The sequence below is a fragment of the Gorilla gorilla genome, chromosome 9 (assembly GCF_029281585.2).
Source record: "Gorilla gorilla gorilla isolate KB3781 chromosome 9, NHGRI_mGorGor1-v2.1_pri, whole genome shotgun sequence".
In the NCBI taxonomy this organism is placed as follows: Eukaryota; Metazoa; Chordata; class Mammalia; order Primates; family Hominidae; genus Gorilla; species Gorilla gorilla.
This window is the reverse complement of record NC_073233.2, coordinates 12,784,202-12,810,655: the sequence shown is the minus strand read 5'-3', so window position 1 is coordinate 12,810,655 and position 26,454 is coordinate 12,784,202. Positions and strand designations below refer to the sequence as shown.

Genomic DNA, 26,454 nt, shown 5'->3' with positions numbered 1-26,454 from the left:
CCATAGTTCAGGGATCCTCACAGGCATGACTTTGCCCTTTGTCATGAATACTGCAGCTCCCAGACAGTCTTCTGGGCTTTGGTCAGCCTGCAATCATCTGACTAGAGCTTGATTTTTGGGGCAGGGAAGGTGGTCCTTATATGAGCTGCCACTTAATGGGCCACTGGGGATTTTTCAACATGAAAGGTACTGAGTCTCCAAATGCTGGCTGTAGGGCCTAAAAACAGGGCTCAACTCCAGGTTCTGCCACTTTCTAGCTGAGTGATGAGGGCTAACGTCTGGGGAGCAAGATCCCTATTTTTTCCCATTGTAAAATTGGGCTAATAAAAGATGCTACCTACTGACTATTAAATAATATATGTAAAGTGGCTAGTTCTGTGTCTGGCGCATAATAACCACTCAGTCCCTGTAAACTGTTACAATTATTTTCCACTTGGGGCTGCTTTTTGCACAAGGCGATGATTCTGAGAATTGTCCAGTGTCTTTGGTGTGAGGAAGGGAGTCGCTGGATGGTCTGAACCAGAATTTCCTCAGGAGGGGGCTCCTGAAGCGCCCAAAGCCTAATCAAATCCCCCACCTTTCTACCCCTTAACTCCTTCTCCCAGAGTTCTGGGTACTGCCCTTCTGCCGCCCAGAGATCGTGCTGAGGTACAGACGGTTTCTACGTCTTCTTGGTCAGCCGATAGACGAGCATATTCCATAGGAGCACTCCAAGGAAGCCGGAAAGGGCGCCTCCAGGAGGCAGGCGGCCCAGACAGGCTCCCAGAGTCCGAAATCCCTGCTGCCCCAGCTGCCTTTTCTTGACGGAGTCTCATCTCAGTCCCTGAGACCGACTACACCGCCCTTCCCGGAGCCGGAGGCAACTGGCGGAGATCCGGGATCCGAGATCCGGGATCCGGCTCGCCGGCTCGCCGGCTCCCTAGCAGCACCAAGGAGGCAGCGTCCGCAGGAGGTGGAGGCGTTGGCGGGGGGGGGCGTGCGGGTGCGGTAGGGGTGGGCAGGCGGGGTGGGCGGGGCCTCCGCGGCGGCGGGCGGGGCGTGGGTGGGTCTTCCCTACTGGAGTCACCCCCTCCCCCGGCCGGTCCGCAGCCCCGCCCCGGCCCCTCCCTCCGGCCTGTGCGGCTAGTCCGGCGGCGGCGCCGGCGCGGGGACAGGCGGAGGCGCGGGCAGGGCCGGGCGGACGGGCGCTGGCAGCAGTAGCAGCGCCGCGGGCCCTTCAGAGTGGCCGCAGTCCGGGCTTTGCCCTCGCATCCTGTTCCAACGCGGTGAGTGCGACGGGCGGGCCCCAAGGGTGCGTTTGTATCCCTGTCAGCCCGGGTCTGGGTCGGAGCGTCTGTGGGTGGGGGCACAGATGATTTTCAAAAGCTGTGCCTCTCTCTGCCCACGTGAGGCGTGTCCATGTCCGTGAGAGCAGCAGGGGGATTCTTCGGGCTGTGGCTGCTCACGTGAGGTCCCTGTTTTGAGGCGGGGAGGCGCGGGTGGATGGGTGATGGTTCCTTGGAGGAGCGCGGGGTTTGGGAGCTTGTGTGTGTTGGCGGAGGGTGCTGAACGCTGCGGCCGAGGGTGGTGGTGGTGGTGGTGCGTGCTGAGTGGGACTCTGGAATATTGTGGCCCATCCTGTCTGAAGGGCTCTTTTCTCCCTGGTGCAGACACCTCCACCCCTTGCTCCCCCACCCCCACCCTACCCCACCCCCCGCCCCTTCCATCCTCTGGTACCCACAGGCCCACCAGTCAGGTTGGAGGACACCCTTTCCTCCCCATGCACTGCTCTGTGGACAGGAAGCCTCATGTGGAGGCTGTTTTTTTGTAGGAAAGGACCCCTCTGGTTCTCCTGTAGCCTGAGCCCTGCCTGGAGGACCCCAGGCCCCTCCCTGGTTCTGACCTCCTCCCTTCTGGAATTGGCTTCAGATCCTGGGCTGCAAACCTGCAGGGACAGATGGTTGCAGGTTGGAGGGGCAGGCTGCACCCCAGGGAGGTCAGTTCGACTGAGGGCAGGCCCTGGGCTTGTTCTTGGTGTGGGGGTTCTCTGATGTGGACAACAGAAACTCAGGACTGGCCCTAGCAGGAAGATCACATCTGGGAGGTCACAGCAGGTGCAGAAAACATCACAGGTCTCCCTTGGTCAGTCTGTCTAGCTCACTGGTGCCCATTCATCGCCTAAGCAGGGGATGATTTGCTGCAGAACTGGAATCAGAGCTGCAGGCCTGACAGTAGCCCTGCCTCCTTAGGCTTGTATGCCTCCAGTGACAGAGCACTTGCTACTTTCTGCTGTGGAAAAGCTTCCTTATATTAAGAAGAGGTCTCTCTTCTTGGGACTTTATTCACTTGTCTTGTTACTGCCATTACTTTTGCATCTCTCTCTGATGAAAGGGAACTGCAGAGATTTAAACAGAGCTCTCCTGTAACCAACATATACTGAGTACTTCCTGCGTGCCAGGTACTGCCACGGCCACTTAGGAGACAATGGCATTCTTGCTGAGAGAACTTGAGCAAAGAGTCCATCGTTGGGATAGTATAGCCCAGGTTCAGAAAAGCAGAAAAACCATATGGTTAGAACAGAGAGCGTTCATAGAGTGTCACAGGTGACTTAAAACTCAGCAAACATTTATTTACGGGGGCGAGGGGGCAGGGGGAGTGTGGAGGGGAGGCAACTAAGACCATCCTCTAACACATTTAGCCTAACAGTGGAAACGAGAAGTCAAATCATCGAGGTAGTACAAGATGGGATTTAATCATGGGCTCATGGTACAATCTGTGGAGGCCCTTGGCTTGAGAGGGAACCTTGGGAATCTCAGATTTTGAGAAAACATCCCTCTTCTCCCAATTTACAAATAAGGGAATGGGGTTGGAACTTACCTAGAGTTTCACCTTGTGTTAGTGGAGTTAGTTACAGCGTTAGGACTAGATCCTAGATCTCCTAACTTTTTAAACCTAGCCAAATTTCAGAGGTAGAATTGAGGATGTAGTCATAGCTTGTATCTGAAAGGTGAAAGAAAAGGTGTAATTGAGAAGACTACCAGGGTTCTCGCTTGTGTGGGTGGGTGAGTGGTGGTGCCTTTTATTTATTTATTTATTTAGATTTATTTATTTTTAGCATATTTATTTTTATGCTTTTAGGATGTAAAAGCACCATGTATAACCTCTGCCTTTTGGAGATTCGCAATCTTGTCCATCTGTTCCATATTTCTTAGTTTCTCATGTTTCTGTTTCTTTACTCACTGTTTTCCCAATGTACGTATCAATGTCCTATTTGTCTCTCAAGACCCAGCTCGAATACCCCTTCCTCTGGAAGCCTTCTTTATTCTGTACCATCCTCAGAGTTAGGTACTTCCTCCAGTTTGCTGCTGTAGCAATTTGAACATGTCAATATCATGGTACTTATCACATTGTAGTTACGTGTTTCCATTTCTGTTTCTCACATTAGTCTAAAAACTTGTGAAAGACGGAGTGTGTCTGATTCAGCTTTGTGTCTCCATTTCACAGCTGAAGGACCTGGCCCACAGTGTGCCCAGAGAAGTTTGATTGAATGGTTCATTCACTTTACTCAGTCTGGCAATGTTGGGGGAGATGGCCATGAATTTCATTGCTTTCCTTCCCTGCCAATCTTATTTAAAGGATTCATTGGCTTTAAGGACTTTGCCTCATCCAAGGCTTCATTTGTTTCAGAGAAAGCCCAAAGACTGTAACCTGCAGTCATTTGTCATTTTTTTGAGGTCTCAAATGATCAGATAAACCTGGAAGCTAGTGAGCAGACGTGAGTTATTTTAGCAAGCAAATGAGCCTAGCTGACCTCTCGCATCCATTTTCAACAATGCCTTGGTTACCTCCATTCACAACTGTGTAACTCATGTGTACTGGGAATCCTGTGAGATTGTAGGAGGAAGTCCTGGGGAAAATTAATGCTATTTGAGAATTTGGAGAAACTGAAAAGCCTTGAAACACATCCTTTGCAGATGTCCAGGATCTAGTGGAGTCAGCACTGGCTGTCTTCATTTGTTCACAATCAGCTTCTTGCTTGACTCCCTGCATCTGGCTTCCTGTCCTCCATCCCCTGAAAACCACATGCTCTGAGGTTAATGAAAGCCTCTTTGGGGCTTAAATAATGGGACCTCTGCAGCATTTCACTCCCTTGTTCATGAAGTTCTCTTCTCCCTTGGCATTCATGACATCTGTTTCCTGATTTTCTTGCTTCTCTGGTTGTGCCTTCTCAATCTTCTTTGCAGACTCTGCTTCCTGGGCCTAGCTCTTAAATATTGAGGTTCCTTGGGGCTTGGTGATAGGCCCTCCTTTCTCTCTTTACCCTCTCAGGGTAATGTCATCCACGTCCATGGCTTCAGGAACCATCTCTGCACCAACATCCACATTCATGTCTCCAGGCCAGACCTCTCTCTTAGGCTTCAGCGTATCTTTCCAACTGCCAACTGGACCTCTCCACTTGAATGACATCCCATAAGCACCTCAGATTCATCACATTAAACAGTGAACTCTAGCTGGGTGCTGTGGCTCATGCCTGCAACCCCCACACTTTGGCAGGCCAAGGCAGGAGGATTAGTTGAGCCCAGGAGTTTGAGGCTACAGTGAGCGATGATCATAACACCACATTCCAGCCTGGACAACAGAGTAAGACCCTGTCTCTTAAAAAACAAAAACAAAAATGAAAAAACCTTAAAAGATAAACACCAAACTTATCACCCTCTCATCCAAACTGCTCTTCTTTGGGAGTTTCCAAAGAATCATCTGTTAATTCCTTCTTCTCCCCTAACTCTTCATATGTAAATACCCAGCCACCAAGTTCTGTTGATATCCCCCTGCAAAATTCATTTATCTTGGCCTGTCTTTGCTATTCTCCTAATCAAGGCAGTTTCTTAATTTTCCATCCTTGCCCTTTAAACTATTTTCCACACAGCAGCCAAAAATGTACTTTTGTCACTCTATACTTAATAGCCCTCACCACTACCAAAGTTTTCCTTTGCTTTTTGGATAAATCCTTCATCCCCTAGCAGGTAAGCGTAAAGTCTAAACTCCTTAATAAGACCAACAAAGCGTTGCATGATATATCTTTTGCCTACCTCTCCATCCTGTTTCTGAGCCCTCCCATCACGGTGTCTGATTCAGCCTCCTGATGCAAAAGGCACCATACTCTCTGTAACTCATCCTCAGCTTGAACGTTACTTTCTTTAGGAGTTACTAAAGTTACTTTCTTTAGGAGAAAGGTTGGCCTCCAACCTCTGGACCCACCCGTGCTCCAGATCTAGGTTAGGTAACCTTTGTACTCCTGGAGCAATTGGTGCTTCCTCATCATGGTCTTCACCACTTTACATTGCAGTAATCTATTTATTAGATTGTGGAATCCATGAAGGCTGAGCTGTGACTATTTGTCTTTGTGTCCCCAGGCCTAGAAGCAGTGTCAAGTGAATGCTGAATGAGGGGGTGAGGTGCCTTGAGAACTAAGCCATAAAGTATGGTGGGAATAACCAATGCAGGGATAGCAGAAGGCAGTATGAGAAAGGAGAGTAAAGTCCGGCTCTGAGACCAAGGCCTTATAAGTGTCTGCTGTGATAAACAGTCCACTTGAACCACCACCTATAGGATCTTGGGGGCAAATCTCTAGAGCACAGTGGGATGGAAGAGCTAGGACCCCACGGGAGGAAGAGAATCTCAGATTCAGGCAGGGGTATGGCCTCAGCGGCTGCATGCCCAGTATGTCTGGGAGGGGAACTGAAGCAGGAAGGGGAGGAGTGGGGGAGGAGCTATTGGTCCTTGGACATAGCCCAATCCCCGCCCCTGTGTGACAGTCTGGGAGAGCCCCTAGGCTTGGAGAGAGGTGGAGCCTGGCATCCAGCTACCCCAGCAGGACCCAGCAGACCACTCCCACTCTTCCTCCCAGCCTTTCCCTTCACCAGACAGAGGCTTCAGCTTGCCTCCTGCCTCCTGGTCCTTCCGCCAACCTTCAATCTGTCCTCCCTCCTGCTATGTTTTCCTGGTATTAAGTCTTCAGACTCCAGAACCCATTACAACTGTAGAGAGAACATCAGGATGCCAGTGTCTACATCAGCAGAGGATACTTTCAGGCATGCCCTTCACACTCTACCCAGGCCCACCCTTACACAAACATAAGGCACAGCAACTCAGCCCTTCTATCCCTCCCCAAATCTAGACTCGTTCCTGCATTCATTCATTCATTCATTCATTCATTCATTCATTCACAGTCCTTAGAAAAAGGCTCATAATGCATCTAACAGCACAGACAATGGTGACCTGGTCCTATTCACTGCCTATTTTGGAGTAATTCAGCTATTGTTCTGCCACCCTTCATGACCAAATCCCTGCCATGTATTGTCTACATCTGCTGTGTTAACTTCATCTCCCATTTACTCTTCAGTCACTCTGACGTGACTTCTGCCCCTGCCACCCCACCACAGCCAAATCTAGTGGGCACTCTTCAGTCCGTTTCTTACTTCACCCCTTCTTTTTCTTGCACTGTTCTGTTGATTTCTTTGGTTTCACATTCTCTTGGTTTTCCTACCATTTCTCTGGGTTCTCTTTCTCAGTCACCTTTGCTGGCTCCCCTCTCTTGTGCCAGGCCCTTTTCTTATCACTGTCTGCCCTCTCTCCCTAGGTGGTCTCATGTCTTCTCATTGCTGAAAGTGCCATTTATATGCTAGTGATCCCAAATCAATAACCAGTCCAGACTTTTCTCTTGAGCTCCTGTATTCTGTTTCTTACTTGACAGCTCTACCTGGACATCAGAGAGACACATTGTACTTAGCATACGTAGAACAGAATGCCCCAAATCAGCTCCACCTCAGCTTTCACTGTCTCTATTCATGGCCCATCACTTGCTAAAATGAGAAAGCTAAGTCATAATTGACATCCCTCTCACACCCAGTTCATCTTGATGTCCTTTGGATTTCTCTTTTATTATTTATTTTATTTTTATAGAGATGGGGTCTCATTATGTTGCCCAGACTGATCTAGAACTCCTGAGCTCAAGTAAACCTCCTTCCTCAGCCTCTCAAAGTGCTGGGATTACAGATGTGAGCCACCTTGCTCAGCCAATGAATATTTCTCAAATCAGTCCAGCTTTTTGCTTGTAGCTCAGATGATACCCTACATTATCTTACCCAAAGAACTTTGGTAGCTTCCTAACTGTTTTCTCTGATTCCACTCTTGCTTCTCTTTGTCTTCAATTCTCACAGCTTGCCAGAGTAGCTTTCTAATTTATTTTCACTTATTTATAAACCACATCATCCCCCGCTCCAACTTAGGATAAAATCACTTTTTTTTTTTGAGACAGAATCTCAACTTTGTCTCATGCCAGGCTAGAGTGCAGTGGCACGATTATGGCTCACTGCAGCCTCGACCTCCTGGGCTCAAGCAATCCTCCCACCTCAGCCTCCCAAGTAGCCTGGACTACAGGTGTGTGCCACCATGCCTAGATGATTTTTAAATTTTTTGTAGATATTGGTCTCATTATGTTGCCCAGGCTGATCTCCAGTTCCTGGGCTCAAATGATCTTCCTGCTTTGGCCTCTGAAAGTGCTAGTATTACAGGCATGAGCCACTGCACCCAGCCAAAATCACGTTCTTAATGGCGGTTATAAGGTCCTTCATGATCTCATCTCTACCTATCTTCCCAAACTCACCTCTTGCTTTTATTGACTTGGCTCCAACCACACAGTCCTTTCAGGTTCTCCATGAGCCTTCTGCCTAAGAACCTTTATCATGCTGTTTCTTCAGCCTAGAATGATTTCCCTTCCTGACTCCCTGTTGTTTCTCACCCTCACCCATACCATTTTTCTCCCATCCACCCAGAATTCTGCTTAAAAGTTACCTCCTTGGAGAGCCTTCCCTGATGACTCAATCAAAAGTGTTCTTTCTCACAGCATCCCTTTTTTCTTTATATCACTTCCCTGCCACTATTATTTACTTTTAAAATATCTGCCACCACCTCCCCACCACAGGGACAGTGACCCTGTCTGTTTTATCATTCCATTCCTAACACCTGTGCAAAGTAGGCAGTAAATATTTATTGAATTCCTGAAATCAATTCAGTAAATATAGGTCAATCTTTATGTCAGGCTCTGTGCTAAGTGCTAAGAATGAAAACATAAAATATAAATAAATAAATAAAATGCCTATCCTCAAGAACACTGCATGGAGTGGAGAAAGCAGAGAAGTAACAAGAACATTACAGCATAGCTTATAAGAGTTAGGATGGAGTAAATACAGGGTGCTGAGGGACACAGAGGTAGAGCACCCAAGCCAGACTCTGGGTAGTCATGGAAGGTATTCTAAAGGAGGTGACATTTATATGGGGACCTGAAAGATGAGTAGGTGTCACATCAGCCAGGAAAAGGGGCCAGGAAGAGGATCCCAGGACAGAGAGAACGAATGCGTGATCTCCCAGAAGCAAAAGAGAACAAGGAATTTTCCAGGAACTGGAAAAAAAAAAAAACCCAGCAGGAATGATTGATCATAGACTTATGAGACATGAGGTTGTAGAAAAGGTATGGGGCAAAGTTAAGCCTCACTGGTCAATATAAGGACTTTGGACAATGGATAACAGTTGAAGGAATTTAAACAGAGAGTACTGACAAGATCAAATCCGTGTTTTAGAAACTTCATTCTGGCTTCAAGGAAGATACATGAAAAGGTGTCAGTGAGGAGACAAGAACACCAGTTAAGAGGCTATTGCTGTATTCCAGGAGAGAACTGATGGTTGCCTGAATTAGGGGTAGTAACTGTGGGATTGGAGAGAAGGGCTTAAGATATTCAGGAAGCAGTCCCGACCTTGATACTAACTGGGTGTGAAAAAGAGTGCAGTTTCAGGCAGTTGTGCTAAGAGGTGGGTCAGGGTATAAATGGAAGAGCTGCAGGTAGTTAGAGGAGAGACACTCCATTCAGGTCTCTGGGAGGAGGATTTGGGGGAGGCAGAGGAGATGAAGGGTAGGTATGTCAGTGAAAATGGACATCTCTGTACCATGCACTCAACAGGCACTATGTCACACTCTCAAATTATTATTCTTGTAATTGCAAATTAAGAGACTGAGGCTCAGAGAAGTTACATGGATTCTCCAAGCTCACATAGCTGGTGAGAGACTGAGCCAGGTTTGAAACCCAATCTAATCCTACGTCTGTGCTCTTAAACAGAACACCAGGCTCAGAGGTCACATCGCCCTGATCCTTCCAGTCACTGCCCTGTCTTGCCCCTAGCAGGGAAGAGGTGGGGGCAAGTTCTCTGCAGGGGATTTGAGTGGCGGGGAAGAGGTGGGGGCAAGTTCTCTGCAGGGGATTTGAGTGGCGGGGATTGGGTGGGGAGAAGAAGTGCTGGACTCCCTGGTGCTGACCATCTCTCCATACAGAGGCTGGTGTGAGTGGCAGGAGCCATCTGTGGGCGCCATGGCAAAGAGGGAGGACAGCCCTGGCCCAGAGGTCCAGCCAATGGACAAGCAGTTCCTGGTATGCAGCATCTGCCTGGATCGGTACCAGTGCCCCAAGGTTCTTCCTTGCCTGCACACCTTCTGTGAGAGGTGAGGGGATGTGTGTACTGGGGAGGGATGAGGACCCTGTGGGCTCCCCTGAGGGAGCATGTGTAAACCTGTAGTAGGTGAGGCAACATGCTTACCTGGGAGGAGAGCAGGTGAACCCCAACCTGCAGGAAATGAGGTTTTGGGGGCAAGAACCTGTGAGAGAACCATAAGAACCATAACACTGGGCCATGGTTCCTGTCAAGAATAGGGCCTTCTCTGTCCTTTCCCAAACCTCAAGGCAGCTTTTGACACCACCTAAGAAATCAAACAGTGCTCAGACTCAACCAGCTTTGGCATCAGCAATTTATGACTAGTTGGAGGATATTTGAAGCTAGGTCTGTCCTTCCCTGCTTGTCCTCGTTGTCCTCAGGTACTGAGTGAAAGGCAACCTGTCCCAGCCTCTAGGCTTCTATGGATCACTTATTCATTTAACAAATATTCATTTATTGAGCAACTACTATGTGCCAGACCCTGTTCTAGGCATTGGGTATGCAGTGATGAGCAAAAACAGATACGAAACTTACTCTTTTTTTTTTTTTTTTTTTTTGAGACGGAGTCTCGCTCTGTCGCCCAAGGTGGAGTGTAGTGGCACGATCTCGGCTCACTGCAACCTCTGCCTCCCAGGTTCAACCAATTCTCCTGCCTCAGCCTCCGGAGTAGCTGGGACTACAGGCGCACGCCGCCACGCCCAGCTAACTTTTTGTATTTTATTACAGATGGGGTTTCACCGTGTTGCCCAGGCTGTTCTTGAACTCCTGAACTCAGGCAATCTGCCCACCTCAGCCTCCCAAAGTGCTGGGATTACAGGCATGAGCCACCGTGCTTACTCTTTTTAAAAACTGATACACAATAGTTTACATATTTATGGGGAACATGTGATACATTGTTACACAAGCATAGAATGGGTAACAATCAAGTAGGGTATTTAAGGTACCCATCACTTTCAATGCTTACTCTTAAAGAGCTAACGGTATAGTGAAAGAGAAAGATAGTCGTCAAATAATCATATAGCCGGATTATAGATAAATATAACTTTCAGTAAGTGCTGCAAATAAAGTGCTGAGCTATGAGAGATTGGCATATGGAATCTGTTATAGTTTGGAGAATCAGGGAAGGTTTCCCTGAGGAGCAATTCAGAGGATGAATAGGAGTTAACTAGGTAAAGGGGGTTGGAAGAGCATTCTGCACAGAAGAAAGACCATTGGAAAAGCCCATGTGACATGAGAAAATATGTCAGGTAAGAGGCCTGGAGGAAGCCTGGTGGGGCTAGAGCAGAGTGAGTGTGACTGAGAGTATCATGGGATGAAGCTGGAGAGGTAGGTGGAGGCCAGACCACCTAGGGCTTTGTAGACCTGTTAGGGAATTTCGCCTTTACCCTGAGAGCCACATGAAGCCTTTGCAGGGTTTTATATGTGATCACATCTGTATTTTGACAATATTCTCTTGGGCCCTCATCTCTCATTGTTCTGTCTTGGGTGGCCCGGTCCCTGGGTCTTCTCACCACTGCCTCTATCCGCACTTTTCCTCTGCCTTCTGCCCCAACTGAAACCTGGCTCTGCACCAGAGATACTGCTTCCCTGCCAGCCCTGCTCTTTGAGATTCCAGCTCCACTGCCCACTCTCCTTTATCAACTGGAAATGGCCTCAGTTTTCCTGTCCATTCAAGTTCTTCTGTCAGCCTGGGGACAACCACCCTCTTGTGCCTGTTGGTTCTTAACTGTTTCTTCAGGGTTGTCCCCCATTCCACCTCAGTAACACTCCCTCCCAACCATGCCCTGAATCTTATAATCCAGAATCTTATCTGTAGTCATAAACGCCAGCGTTCCACTCCTGGCTCCCATTACCCCACTCCCATTACACCACTTTCGATACAATATAGATATCTAGCCCCTTTGACTGCTCCCTCTTTTCCCAGTCACCAACTGCGTCCTGGCCTCCCTTTCTTTCCTGCCCATCCTGGACCCCGTGGCTGACCGACTGGCTCCCCTGCAGTTCCTTCACATCTTTATCCTTTGCAAAACCCATGCAATAGAAGCTCAATGTTGGATCAGAGCTGAAATTGGATGTCTCTGCACTTTCTCCTGTGCCCAGATCACTGAGCACTCCTGGAGAAAATCTGGCTGAGAAATTGTAATAACAATAGCTACCATGTATTGATTGCTTACTGTTTGCCAGGGACTGGCTAAGTGATTTATACATACTGATTTCCTTAATCCCTGCAACAGATACTTTATTAACTTCATTTTATTTTTTTATTTTAATTTTTAAATGTAATTTTTCATTTTAATTTTTTTTGGTTTGTTTTTTGTTTTGGTTTTTGTTTTTTTGAGACAGAGTCTCTCTCTGTCACCCAGGCTGGAGTGCAGTGGCGCCATCTTGGCTCACTGCAATCTCTGCCTCCTGGGTTCAAGTGATTCTCCTGCCTCAGCCTCCCAAGTAGCTGGGATTACAGGCGCACGCCACCACATCCGGTTAATTTTTGTATTTTTAGTAGAGATGGGGTTTCATCATGTTGGCCAGGCTGGTCTCGAACTCCTGACCTTGTGATCTGCCCGCCTCAGCCTCCCAAAGTTCTGGGATTACAGGCGTGAGTCACTGTGCCCAGCTTGTTTCAATTTTTTAAATTTTATTTTTTTTTAGAGATGAGTGTCTTGCTATATTGCCCAAACTGGACTTGAACTCCTGGGCTCAAGTGATCCTCCTGCCTCAGCCTCCTGAGTAGCTGGGATTACAGGTGCAGGCTACCACACCCAGGTATCCCCATATTAGAGAGGAGGAAACTAAGGTTCAAAGTCAGTAAGTAATTAAGAAATATCTCTGGCCAGGTGCAGTTGCTCATGCCTGTAATCCAAGCACTTTGGGAGGCCAAGGTGGGAGGATCACTTGAGCCTAGGAGTTCCAGAGTAGCTTGGGAAACAACATAGTGAGATGCAATCTCTAAAAAAGAATTTAAAAATTAGCTGGGTGTGGTGGCATGCACCTGTAGTTCTAGCTACTCGGGAGGCTGAGGTGGGAGGATCAGTTGAGCCTGCGAGGTGGAGGCTGCAGTGAGCCATGATCAAATCACTGCACTCTAGCCTGGGTGACAGAGAGAGGCTCTATCTTAAATTAAATAAACAAATAAAAAAAAGAAATATTTCCAAGGCTACACAGTAAGTAAATAGCTGAGATCTGAATCCAGTTTTCACTGCAGAGCCTTCACTGTCAACTAGTATTCATTCATGTATCCCTTGGTCCCTGCTCTCAGAGTATGTTCTAGTGGGCAGTGACTGACAGTAAGCAATCAAGAAAACAAGAGAGCTGCAGCTTGTATTAATGTTTTACAGGATATAAACAGAGAGAAGTAGGGGTGTTTGGGGCAAGAACTATTCTATATAGTCATCAAGGAAGGCTTCCCTGAGGAGGTGACATTTGACCTGAGTTCTGAGGACAAGAAGGAGACAGATTGTTCCAGGCAATAGAAAAATCTGTGCAAACGCCTTGAGGAAGAAGTAGACAGGACATGTTCGGATACCAGAAAAGAAACCAGTGTGGCCAAGTGAGGAGTAAAGTGGGATGAGGTGAAATTGGAGAGAATAAGGGCAGTTTAAGGGGGAGCATGTAGGTTTTCAGAAAGTGTTTGGATTTTATTCTAAGTGCAATGGGAAACCATTGGAGTTTTAAAATATATATATATACAGGGAAATAATGTAATGTAAAAAGTTCACCCTAGCTGTTATGGAGAGAATGGATTATAAAGGAGCAAGAGTGGAAACGGAGACCAGTTAGGAAGCTATTGTGAGCCAGGTACACTTGACAAATAGGAAGGGGATATTGCTGAATTAGAAGGTGTTTTGCATGGGGAAACACTAGATTCAGTGAGCTTGGAAGAAAGCTGCTGAAGAATAGAGTAGAATGGTTGAAATGCAGTGCTAGTTGATGAGAAGTGGGTGTTAGTGGGAGCATGGGAAATGGGGGAAAAGATCACTGGGGGTGAGAAGGTCAAGGAATTAAGAAATCACAATGGGGGATGGATGTTAGTGCCACTGAGAATGATGGCAGAGTGGTGGTGGGGGTAATGGAAGAAGAGAGTGAGCCAAGAGAACGATGTCCACAAATGCAAGTGGGAGCAACTATTAGGTTAGCGGAGACAGTAATAAGGAGGAGTGATATAGATAGAAGGCATGAGCTTCAAAGGAGCTAGAGTTGAATAGTTCAGAAATGTTCCAGTTGGGAAGAGGGAGGGCTCAAGCCCACCTTCTGGCCCTAAGGAGTGTGGAGTATGAGACAGAAACCACTCTACTTGAGAGGACTGCAAGGAAAAGTAAGTCACAATTAAATAAGTTACACTGGGCATGGTGGCTCATGCCTGTAATCCCAGCACTTTGGGAGGCCGAGACGGGCAGATCACCTGAGGTCAGGAGTTTGAGACCAGCCTGGCCAACATGACAAAACCCCATCTCTACTAAAAATACAAAAATTAGCCAGGCGTGATGGTGTGAGCCTATAATCCCAGCTGCTTGGGAGGCTGAGGCAAGAGAATCGCTTGAACCCGGGAGGTGGAGGTTGTAGTGAGCCAAGATTGTGCTACTGCACTCACACCTGGGTGACAGAGCAGGACTCCGTCTCAAAAAAAAAAAAAACAAAAAAAAAAAACCACCAAAAAAACAAAAAAAAACCCACACAATTAAATAAGTTAATACTTGTGAAGCACTTAGAATCATGACTGGCACATAGTGTTTGTCAGATTTTAATTAAGATCCTAAGTTATAGGAAACATTAAGAGATGAGATTGAGGATATGGGAGAGTTTGCATAATGCAGATCTTCACTCCACAAATTTGAGGTCCGCAAATACAGCTGCCTTCAGTTCTGATGTCTGTTTCTAGTAAGTGTCCTCTGCTCTCCCATCAGTGACTAATCTGAGCCATCATCAGGCCCCTGAATCCTCCATCCTTCACTCTCCTATGTCCCTAGTGCCTCTCTATATCCTCCTCTCCTTTCCTCCTTTCCTCCATTCAGAGACTGACGTCCAGTCTTCCTCTTCAGGCCAATCCGAGGCACTCCCCAATCCTCAAGATCTTTTCCTCTCAGTTTTGTAGTCTCTTCCCCCTCTCCTTCTCTCCTGACTCCTCCATTCATAAACATGCTCAAAACTCCCATGCCAAACAGGTAAAAACTCTTTCTAGCACCATCCAACCCCTCAACCACCTCCTCATTCGAACTTTCAAGCTCCCCTTCACTCAACTTCCAGCAGTCAAGCTTTCCTTCTCCTGCCACTCCCTCCCTGTTTTCCCTACAGACAAAGTACCCTCACATTTGCCAAATTCAGTGGACATTTTCCTGTCCTTACCTTACCCAACTCGTCAGCTGCTTTTAACGCTGATGACTACTCATTCCCTCCTGGAAATGTACCACTCACTTTTCTGCCCTAACCCTGCTGCTCTTCCTGCCTCTCGGCCTGGTCTTCTTTGTTGTCCTCATTCAGTTTTTGCTAAGTGCTCTGTCCCTCTCTCTTATCACTGTCTATGCTTGCTTGTCTGATCTCATCCTCTCCCAGTGCTACCAAAGCCATCTAAATGTTGATGGCATGCCCATCTCTTATCTCTAACCTTCATTCTCCTGTCTACTGGTGACCTCAACCTGGGTGTTTATTGTTACAGTAAATTCAACCAGGACAAGGCTGAACTTTCCTATAGCTACTCCTCTTTCTATGTTTCTCATCTTAGTGAATGTCACCACTATCCACTCAGTTATCAAAGCTAGGGAGTTGGAAGTCGGCGAAGACTCATCATCTCTCTTGCTCCCCATATCTAATCAGACAACACCTCCCACCTTCCCTCCTTCTTAAACACTTCTCAAATTTATTTCCACCTCATAGTCTACATTACTATTGCCTAAATCCAGGTCTTCTTCACTTCCTACCTAGATGATTGTAAGAGTATGCTAGCTAAGCACATACTTTGCATTTGAAGACAGGCTTCAGCACCTACTGCTGTTGTTACCTTGGGCCACTTGCCCTTTCTCCTGCTAACAGAAACGTAATCAGAAAGCATGGCACCTGGCACATATGCACTTAATAAATGGTAACTAGCTGGTGATGCCACTGCCCTCGCCCCCCAACCCCATCTGCTGTCTCATTCCCTTTAAATTCACTCCCCACACAGAGGGGGTGAAGAGGAGCTTGGTAAAATGTAAACCTGGCTATACCACTCTCTTGCAGCTTCCTATTGCTGGCAGGATAACTTCTAAGCTCCTTTACTTCTGTCACCATTCCTTGCCTTGGACTTTGTCTCTAGCCAGCCACATCAAACTGCTTACAGTTGCTTATTCATACTATGCTGCTTCTTGCTGCCTTCTGTATCTGGACTACCCTTCCCCCTCTGCCTGCACCATTCTTTGGTCAGGCTAACAATTATTTATCCTTGAAGATTTAGTTTGCATCAACTCTCTGAAGACTTTCCTGGACACCCTCTCCACCTGCTTGAGCCAGATGCATTTCCTTATCACTATCTATCATTCCTTATATTAATAATAAGTAATACAAGTAGCCTACCATATATAGTGCTATTATGAGTCAGGCATTTTACATTTAATCCTCTTCAAATATAAGTAAGTACTTTACATGTAATCCTCTAACACACTGTGAAGTCTGTACTTCTCCATCTTACAAAGGAAGAGTCCTTGGCTTGTCAAAGTTATGTAACTTGTCAGGGGTCACACAGTATAACAGGTGACCGATGGGTTGTTGGGCCTGGGCAGCCTAGCTCCAGGACCCATTCCCTTAATCATCATGCTATTTACTTCTGTACTATTCCTGTGACTTTTTTCTCTGTAGATGGGAAGTATTTTAAGGGTAGGCACTGTGCTTTACCTTTTTGTCCCCAGGGCTTGGCATAAATTTGGCAAGAGTAGACAGTAATGTTAATGAATTAAAGAAGTTGGGCAGGGGGTGCCTAGTTGCACATTCCTATGAGAAGCATTTGTAAACATCTGTGAAGGGTGAGCCTGTGTGCACACTGTGAGGAATGTGGATAGTCTGCTCTTCTGAGAGGGGTCAGGGGTGTGTTCCTACTCAGTTGTAAGGGGCAAGGCCATTATACCTGCTGGCAGATGAGATGTGTCAAGCAGAGAGGTTTTAAAATGAAGTGTAATGGCACACCTGTGAGGGAAGGGGTTGGCACCCATGGGAAGTATAAGGAAGGGTGCACTTATGCCACCCCACCCACTCCGTTCTTTGACTCTCCTTCCTGGACAGATGTCTCCAAAACTATATCCCTGCCCAGAGCCTGACGCTATCCTGTCCAGTATGCCGGCAGACGTCCATCCTCCCGGAGCAGGGCGTCTCGGCACTGCAGAACAACTTCTTCATCAGCAGCCTCATGGAGGCAATGCAGCAGGCACCTGATGGGGCCCACGACCCGGAGGACCCCCACCCCCTCAGTGCAGTGGCTGGCCGCCCTCTCTCCTGCCCCAACCATGAAGGCAAGGTGGGCCCAAGCGAGGCCCAGTGAGGCCGGGACTTGGGGTGGGAGGAGGAGGAGAGGCATTGGGGGGTGCCGAGTGGCTGGGTGACAGGGTACTGCTCTGGATGAGTGGTCCAGGTAGGGGGTGCACTTAGAAGGTGAGGGGCAGGGAGGGCAGGTGGGGAGGGGACAAAGAAGTGTGATGTCTAGCCATTACCCGACTGGAGTCCTTGTACCGCAGACGATGGAGTTTTACTGTGAGGCCTGTGAGACGGCCATGTGTGGTGAGTGCCGCGCTGGGGAGCATCGTGAGCATGGCACAGTGCTGCTGAGGGATGTGGTGGAGCAGCACAAGGCGGCCCTGCAGCGCCAGCTCGAGGCTGTGCGTGGCCGGTAGGCACTGGGCAGGGTCCTGGGCTGGTGGGGCCACGGGGATGGTGTCTTAGCTGGGGCGGGGAGGGGAATAAAGGGTCTGGGAAGGGCAGAGATAGAAGTCTCAGGGAGGTCTCAGGAAGGAGATCTCCATGAGGGCAGCAGTAGGTTCCCCAGGGAGAAGGGAAAGTTCGGCAAAGCCACCCTCAGCAACTCTGGAATGAGATATTCCCCTTCCAGATTGCCACAGCTGTCCGCAGCAATTGCCTTAGTCGGGGGCATCAGCCAGCAGCTGCAGGAGCGCAAGGCAGAGGCCCTGGCCCAGATCAGTGCAGCCTTCGAGGACCTGGAGCAAGCACTGCAGCAGCGCAAGCAGGCTCTGGTCAGCGACCTGGAGACCATTTGTGGGGCCAAACAGAAGGTGTGTCTTGTGTTCACCCTTTCCTACCATCATCCATTGTGATGGTGTTATTGCCTCCATTGTTCCTCTGTCTTCCACACCAGCTTCCCATTCCCCAGCCTAGATATTCTGCCTCCTGACATGCCCTCGGTAGGTGCTGTGGGCATCTGTGTCCTCTGTCCACAGGCACCCTCTTGTATTTTATGCCACAGTGCTACAACTTCAGTAATCACAGAGACTCCCCCTGTGCCAGTCTGCTCACCCACTCCTCCCCTACCCTTCATCAGGTGTTGCAAACCCAGCTGGACACACTGCGCCAGGGTCAGGAACACATCGGCAGTAGCTGCAGCTTTGCAGAGCAGGCACTGCGCCTGGGCTCGGCCCCGGAGGTGTTGCTGGTGCGCAAGCACATGCGAGAGCGGCTGGCTGCATTGGCGGCACAGGCCTTCCCGGAGCGGCCACATGAGAATGCACAGCTGGAACTAGTCCTTGAGGTGGACGGTCTGCGGCGATCGGTGCTCAATCTGGGCGCACTGCTCACCACGAGCGCCACTGCACACGAGACGGTGGCCACGGGAGAGGGCCTGCGCCAGGCGCTAGTGGGCCAGCCTGCCTCGCTCACTGTCACTACCAAAGACAAGGACGGGCGGTTGGTGCGCACAGGCAGCGCTGAGCTGCGTGCAGAGATCACCGGCCCGGACGGCACGCGCCTTCCGGTGCCAGTGGTGGACCACAAGAATGGCACATATGAGCTAGTGTACACAGCGCGCACGGAAGGCGAGCTGCTCCTCTCAGTGCTGCTCTACGGACAGCCAGTGCGCGGCAGCCCCTTCCGCGTGCGTGCCCTGCGTCCGGGGGACCTGCCACCTTCCCCGGACGATGTGAAGCGCCGTGTCAAGTCCCCTGGCGGCCCCGGCAGCCATGTGCGCCAGAAGGCAGTGCGTAGGCCCAGCTCCATGTACAGCACAGGCGGCAAACGAAAGGACAACCCAATTGAGGATGAGCTCGTCTTCCGTGTTGGTACAGACAGCCGAGGGCAGAGCCAGATGGGCCAGGCCCAGGTAGTGGGTGGGGAGGGAAGGGAGGTTCAAAATGACCTCTGAGTGAATTATTTTGTTTTCCCTCCCGTCCCTTCCCACAGGCAGTCGTGGAAGGGAGAAAGGTGAATTCACCAATTTACAAGGTGTGTCCGCAGCCAGCAGCGGCCGCATCGTGGTAGCAGACAGCAACAACCAGTGTATTCAGGTAAGCACCTTTACCGCTCTCCTCCACCACCAAAATAAGAGTTTTCAAGCTACAGGCTCCTGAAAAGATAGAATGTACAGGTCACCTCCTGGAAGATGGAACCCTACAGATAGTACCGTTCCTTAAGAGCAGTGAATCAAAGGATCACCCCTTACACACCCACCAGCCACCCCATTCCCAGAGGCCACAACTGTAACCAGCACCTTCAGTCAGAACCCAGAGTTTACTATGCTTGTAGCCTCTACTTTGTAGGCCATGGCTTAGGGCAGGTCAGCTCCTGGACTGCAAAGATCTGGCTCATTCCTCCTTTCCTTCTGCCTCTCCTTGAGCCTCTTACTTTCTCCCTTTTTCTCCTGGTGGCCAGTACACAGGCCTGCCCTCCGTGTCTTCTAACATGCATGCCTGGCTCCTGAATGTATGTAGTCTGTCTGGAGTCTCTGCAGTTATCAGGTTGGCTAGACAGTTGCATGGGGGTATCTTGGCCAAAGGGGGTATCTTTCAGTGGCTAGAAGTTGTAGCAGGTGGTCCTCCCACTGCCTCTCCCATAACCTCATACACCTGATTATGGCATCAACCGCACTGAATGAACATGGTTTCTGCTGCACTGTGAGCTCCTTTTCAAAGCCAGGAAATGTGCCTTTTTTTCTCTCTGTTTCTTGTAGTAAAAGCTCAGAGCCTAGTACAGTGGGCACCAGGGTAGTTGACACAGCAGAGCAGTTAAAAGCTCAGGCTCTGAAACCAGACACCTGAGCTTGAATCCTAGCTCTGTCACATACTAACAAGTCACATGACCTCTTTGAGCTTCAGTTAACTCATGTGTAAAATTAGGAAAAGTATATCTGATAGGGTTGCGGGGAGTGTTAAATGATGTACTATACTTGACATCTAGTGAAACTTCTGATGTTAGCTATTGTTAAAAATATCATCGTCCAGGTGGAGGCTGTAAACAAAGGCAAGCAGGTGGGAAAGTGCTGGAGGAGATGGTTCAGGGAACTGGAAGGAGCCCAGCAGGCCTGGAGGTAGATTACTATTAGAAACCAGGGGTAGCTGAGGTCAGATTGTAATTGGTTTTGGAGATGGAGTGTGGAATTTTGATTTTATCCTATAGGGGATTGTTTCTAACTACCATGCACTTTACTTCTTCGAAACATTTTACTGGGTAGCAAAGCTTTTCGCTGAAGATCCTTACTTCTAAACACCTATACGTTTAAACTTCCTGACCCTGCTTGAGTACTCATGTCATCGATCCAGCTCTGCTAAGGTCCTTTCCCTCAGTGACGGCTACTCCCTGACCCCTGCTTTTCACCTAACAGTCTAAAAGTGCAAGGGACTCTTCTGTGGCCATATTCCCAGTTCTGTCTAGTCGTCCTTTACTCCTACCCTATTTCTAAGAGCAGAGGAATGGAGAGGCCCTGTGCAGCACAGGAAGGCATTTGGGCCCAGCCTGGATAGTGAGGAGGGGATTGCGGGGGAGTAATGAGGTGGTGCTCAGTTCCCTACTCAGTTACACCTTCCAGCTCCTTTCCAACTCCCTAGGCTGGGAATGCTTCCTGGCATAAAAGTTGAGATTTGGGACCCCTTCTCTGTTGTGCACACACACAGGTGTGCTCACTGCTCACATGCACAGAAAAACAAGTGCAACTTTGTCTGTCCTGGTGAGGGGGCTGAACTTCCTCATAGTTTTTTTTTTTTTTTGAGACAGGGTCTCTGTTGCCCAGGCTGGAGTACAGTGCTATGATCACAGCTCACTGCAGCCTTGACCTCCTGTGCTCAAGTGATCCTCCTACTTCAGCCTCCCGAGTAGCTGGGACTACAGGCACATGCCACTATACCTGGCTAATTTATTTTATTTTATTTTTATTTTTAGTAAAGATGGGGTTTCACTATATTGTTTGGGCTGGTCTGGAACTCCTAGGCTCAAGCTATCCTCCTGCCTTGGCCTCTGAAAGTGCTGGGATTACAGGCATGAGCCACTGCACCTGGCCTCCCCATTGTTTCAGAGTGGGGAATTGAGAGGGAACACCTGGTATAGCTCCACTCTCTTCCAAACACCTGCTACTTCTATAGCAGTCCTCCTCTTGCTTCTACTTCCACCTGCCCTCTATGTCGCCACTGCTAGGAGCCTGGCTCAGATTTCTAAGTTGAATTTCTGCTTCTCTTACTCTGGAGTCCTTAGGGCTGGCATGGGCTGGGCTCCCTGATGAGGTCTGACCCCCCTCCTCCTCTCAGTACATGGGGATTGGGGTCCTCACAACATGACCGTTTTCTCTTTTGGACGCTTCTGTGGTGGAGGATGAGGCAGACCTCACTGAGTGGAACCAGCATCAGTTGACAGAAGACAAAAAACATTTTGTGATTCTGAATTAATAATTTGATTTGTATATATTATGTCCTTGTGTAATTGTCTAAGCTTCCAGTTTTATCAGCTCTTCTGTGAAAACTCCCTCATTCCCTTAGGCAGAATGTTAAATCACATTCTTCTCAGTTCCCTCAGCCTTTTGCTATAGTACTTTTCATACTTTACTGGAATCACTGGTTTGTTTTTGTTTTTGTCTGGTTTTGTTTTGTTTTATTTTGGTTTAAGTCTTTCTCCCCCACTAGACTGAGATCCCTGAAGTCAGGGATCTACTTTCAGATACCATGGTATAGGAGAGAGATGTTAAGGATCAAACTAGGACACCAGCAGATTCTAGAGATATTAAGGAAGCAAGAATGGCAGATTTTGCTGAATCATCAAATGTCAAGAATGGCAGGACTTTGTGGACTGGGTAGATGGTGTTGCCATTCAGGAGCAGGCCCAGGTTTAAGTTGATGAATTCACTTTTGCAGATGTTTGAGATAGCTATGCGGCATTCAAGTGGAGATGTCCAGTTCAGGTCTGAGATTGAGCTGGGGAGTTCATTCATTTGTTGAATGCCTACTATGTGCCAAATGCCATATCAGTGCTGCAAACGCAGCAGCAAACAAAACAGATGCAGTCCCTATGCCATGCGAGGCTTACATCCTTAGAAGGGGACACCGATATTTAACAGTTATTTAGCTGCAAAGTGATAATTGTTATGAAGAGAGCTGTAAAGCATATATCCTGGTGACCTAAGTTTATATGTGCATATTGATTTGGTAGGGCAGAGGGTGGCACTTGGTCATTAGTCTTCTCTGAAAAAGTGACCTGGAAATTCTAAGAATGGAAAGATGAGTAAGAGTTGGCCAGGTGTCAGGGGTGGGATAGGCTGGGACTGGAAGAACAAGACATCCCAAAGCCTCATCAGTATTGAGCCAGAACCTGAGCTGCTCAAACTGGAGGGGCATTACCTCACTGCTAAACTGTACCTTTTAGTGCCCCCTCACTTCTACTATTTAGCTCGTGGAGCTCATGGTATCTTCCTTTTCATACTGATGAGTGCTGTCCTGCCACAGGGGACCACTGCAGAACCCAAGAGCTGTGCTGGTCAGCCAGAGAAGAGCTTAGTAGAAGGTCCACATTAGAAGAAAGTGATGCCTGTTGGTGGGACCAGTTTAAACAGCCCTACAGGACTAAGAGATGGAGTTGGGGTGGGGCAGGGGCGGGGAGACCAGTCCATTAAGGAAGGCACAGATTTGAATCCAAGAGCAAGGCCAATGCCCAGAACTTGAGTTCTCCAAGGCTGCTCCTGGCTCTCGTTCATCTTGTGTCCCCAGAGCCTATAACAAAGCAGAGTGTATGAGACTTATGTAGTGAGTAATGTTTTGACTATGAAGGAAAAGCCAGAAAGCTCAGCTAAAGTGGGAAGGAGGATTAAAGGAGGTGCTTTTGGGATGGGGAGACCTGAGCATATTGGGCAGCTAAATTGGAGGAGGTTGGAGAAGGGAGAGGTTGAAAGGTTCACTCTGTGTAGGAGGAAGGTTTCCTTGTCAGCCCCATAGCCTGAATGGACTAATTCTTGTATACTTTCTCCTCTCTCACCTACCCCATTCCAGTCTGCTACTAAGTCTCATGAGCCTACGTCCTACATATGTCTTGAGTCCATCTGCTTCCCTCCAGCCAATTTCCTTGGTCCAAGCCATCATCATTTCTCAACTGGAATACTGCAACAGCCTCTGACTGGGCAGCTAGCTTCTAGTCTTGACTCCTCCCTACAGCCAGAATGTTATTTCTTAAAAGCAAAATTGATCTTGTCACTGCTATGCCTAGAAATGTAAAGAGACTCCTCATTACACCCAGGATAAAACATAATTCCTTCTTTTGTTCACCTGGGTGCTCCCTGCAGTCCAGCCACACTGGACAAGTCCTCAAGTGGTGCCCATACTGGACTTTGTGCCTTTTACAATCTGTTCACTCTGAATGCCTTTCCTCTTCCTTTCCTGGCCGAATTTGGTTTATGTGGCATCCTCATTAGGCTATTTGTTCAGACATCTTCTTCTCTTGGAGCCTTTTCTCACCATTCCCCTTCATCCCTTCATGTTCTCACAATCCCATTCGCATCTCTGTTGCATTGCCCCAGACCTGCTGCGGTGTTTGATTTTGTCAGTAAGTGCTTGTTGAATGACTGAATAAATGGTGGTGGGGGGGTCTCCTCCCTCAGGATCCTACTCCCTTCTGTCTGTGCCCACAGTGTCTCCCCTCCTACCTGCTCCCTCCCCTTGCTCCTCTGCTCCAGGTTTTCTCCAATGAGGGCCAGTTCAAGTTCCGTTTTGGGGTCCGAGGACGCTCACCTGGGCAGCTGCAGCGCCCCACAGGTGTGGCAGTGGACACCAATGGAGACATAATTGTGGCAGACTATGACAACCGTTGGGTCAGCATCTTCTCCCCTGAGGGCAAGTTCAAGGTGAGAGACCTGCTGTCACTTTACTTACTCTGGTCCAGCTGAACTGACCAGTCTAGTGCCTCTTGGTGGTCAGGGTCTGGACTGATCCAATCCTACCTCCTCCTACTCCCTGTTCTTTCCCCAGCCCAAGATTCTGCTTTGGTGCTGGGTTAGGACTACTTTCCCCACTGTCAGAATAAAGCCTCTTATGGATATTCTCTTCCTCCAGACCAAGATTGGAGCTGGCCGCCTCATGGGCCCCAAGGGAGTGGCCGTAGACCGGAATGGACATATCATTGTGGTCGACAACAAGTCTTGCTGCGTCTTTACCTTCCAGCCCAATGGCAAACTGGTTGGCCGTTTTGGGGGCCGTGGGGCCACTGACCGCCACTTTGCAGGTATAGGGGGACAGCTCCAAGATCTATGCTGATACCCCTGTTCCAGAGAACTCCCCTAGATACCCCAGCTGTAAAGGCCCTCTCCTCCTATATCTTGGCTCTGGAGATCCCACTTCCCTATACGTTAGCCCTATCATCTCAGAAATAATTTGTCTCAGTCCTAGAGACCCCACCCCTCTCCTAACACCCTAGCTTTTATCTTCCCAGATACTCTTCCCCATCCCACTCAGCATCCCAGCTTACTGCCCTGAAGACCACTTTGTATTTTCAGGGCCCCATTTTGTGGCTGTGAACAACAAGAATGAGATTGTAGTAACGGACTTCCATAACCATTCAGTGAAGGTCAGTGTCCTCCCTCCCTCCGTGACCACTGTCCCAACATCCTTTCCTCTTCCACAAGACTCCTCTCTATTTTACCTCCTCCTTTTCCCCTTTGAGATCATTCACTCAAACAATACACATTTACACATTTATGGCATGGCTGCTTTGTCCCAGGCAGTATGCTAGAAGCTGGAGATACAGTGATGCACAAAGCAAATGTATTCTGTGTCTTCTTGATTATAGTCTAGTAGGGAAGAGAAAAAGGTAACCAAAAAATTACAATATGATGTAATAGATTCTGTGATAGGAAGGTGCAGGGAACTGTGGGAAGGGATACAGAAGTGTATGATTCAGGAAAGACTATATGAGGAGGACCTCAAGCACAAGTGGGAATTAAATGGAAGGCAGAGAAGGACGAGAGTGTTTGAGACAAAAGACACAGGAAGAGCCAAGAATGCAAGGTGGGAACCTTAATAGTGTGTTCGAGAAATCACAAGTAGTTCAGACTCAGCTTGAGGAGGGGACCGTGAAAGCTGAGAGTGAGGCTTGTGTGCCCCCTTAAGGGGCTTGCTCTCCTCCCAAGAGCTATGGGGAGTCACAGGATTGCAGGCAGGGGAGTGATGCAGTCCTGTGTGTCTTAGATCACTCAGGCTGAGGCAAGACTGAGACAGGAAGATCAATCTTTTGCAGTGATCCAGATGAGAAATGATGTGAGCCTGGACCATGAGAAAGACGAGACAGTGTATGCATAGGATATAGATTTGAGAGAGGGATTTGAGATGGAATCAAGAGTTGTGTTAATTCATTGGCCTATCAAGCAGAGAAGAAATTGGAGTCAAGAGTGACTCATGGCCAGCTGGGTGGCACCAGTCATTGAGATAGAGAACTAAGAGAACTGATTTCCCAAAGAAAATGAGCTGTTAGATTTGATATTCCCAATGGACATCAGCAAGAGATGTCTACTAGGCAGTAGGGCACATGGATGTGAAGCCTATGAGCAGATTTGGGCTGTAGCTGTAGATCTGGGTGGGGGTTCTCAGCCCTGGGGCTTCACCCTATCCTCCTCCAAAGCCCTACCCTCTGCCTGAGGCCAGGTCCCCAGTCCCTAGCCCCTTCCCCCGCCAGGTGTACAGTGCCGATGGAGAGTTCCTCTTCAAGTTTGGCTCCCATGGCGAGGGCAATGGGCAGTTCAATGCCCCCACAGGAGTAGCTGTGGACTCCAATGGAAACATCATTGTGGCTGACTGGGGCAACAGCCGCATCCAGGTGAGTAAGGCCTGGGAATGACATGAGGGGGCGGTTTCCTGGTGTGTCCCGTATGCCCGTTCCCCCAAAACAGACTCTCATCTGCCTGATCTTGCCTCTCCCTCCTTTCTGCACTCCTTCCCCAGGTATTCGACAGCTCTGGCTCCTTCCTGTCCTATATCAACACATCTGCAGAACCACTGTATGGTCCACAGGGCCTGGCACTGACCTCGGATGGCCATGTGGTGGTGGCTGATGCTGGCAACCACTGCTTTAAAGCCTATCGCTACCTCCAGTAGCTGCACAGAGGCCCTGCCTGGCTTGTGGAGGGACAGACATTGGGGTGATTGGACAAGAGGGTCTGGCTGGGAGGTGGGCCAGACCTGGCAGCACTGAATGTGGGCTGTGGGCATGGGTGTGCCCGGTGCCCTCCCTCTCCTACCCCCACCCCCATGGTTGCACTTTATTTATTCGGTTCTTGCTTTGGTGACTGGGTGAGCCTGGACTGTGGTCCCAAGGATGTGTGCAGAGCTTCACCCTACCCTTCTTACACACCTCCCCACCCCTGTCAGTCTGCTCCCCATCCCCCAGCCTGGGGCCAGAACAGCCTACCCCAGGACAGGAGTCCCTCTAGTTGTCTCCCTACCACCCTATACACACTGACAGAGACAGCAATACCCCACCCCCCATATTAAATAAATGTCTTCACCAAGA

General features: G+C 48.8%; 1 protein-coding gene across 3 annotated transcripts; it reads left to right on the top strand.

Annotated features, from left to right (window-relative positions):
* Positions 1-1,078: 1,078 nt before the first annotated feature.
* TRIM3 (tripartite motif containing 3) lies at positions 1,079-26,454 on the top strand. Of its 3 annotated transcripts, XM_019036070.4 has the most exons (13): positions 1,079-1,265; positions 1,811-1,975; positions 9,365-9,532; positions 16,768-16,999; positions 17,217-17,368; positions 17,588-17,768; positions 18,035-18,767; positions 18,889-18,992; positions 23,630-23,797; positions 24,006-24,174; positions 24,446-24,516; positions 25,621-25,761; positions 25,887-26,454. In XM_019036070.4, exons 3-13 carry the CDS (start codon positions 9,402-9,404, stop codon positions 26,037-26,039), a joined length of 2,235 nt encoding a protein of 744 aa, XP_018891615.2. In that variant the 5' UTR covers positions 1,079-1,265; positions 1,811-1,975; positions 9,365-9,401; the 3' UTR covers positions 26,040-26,454. The 3 variants fall into 3 exon arrangements, with proteins under 3 accessions (XP_018891615.2, XP_018891614.2, XP_030863495.1); XM_019036069.4 differs by lacking the exon at positions 1,811-1,975 and having other exon boundaries at positions 1,080-1,265; XM_031007635.2 differs by lacking the exons at positions 1,079-1,265; positions 1,811-1,975; positions 9,365-9,532 and having other exon boundaries at positions 16,768-16,994.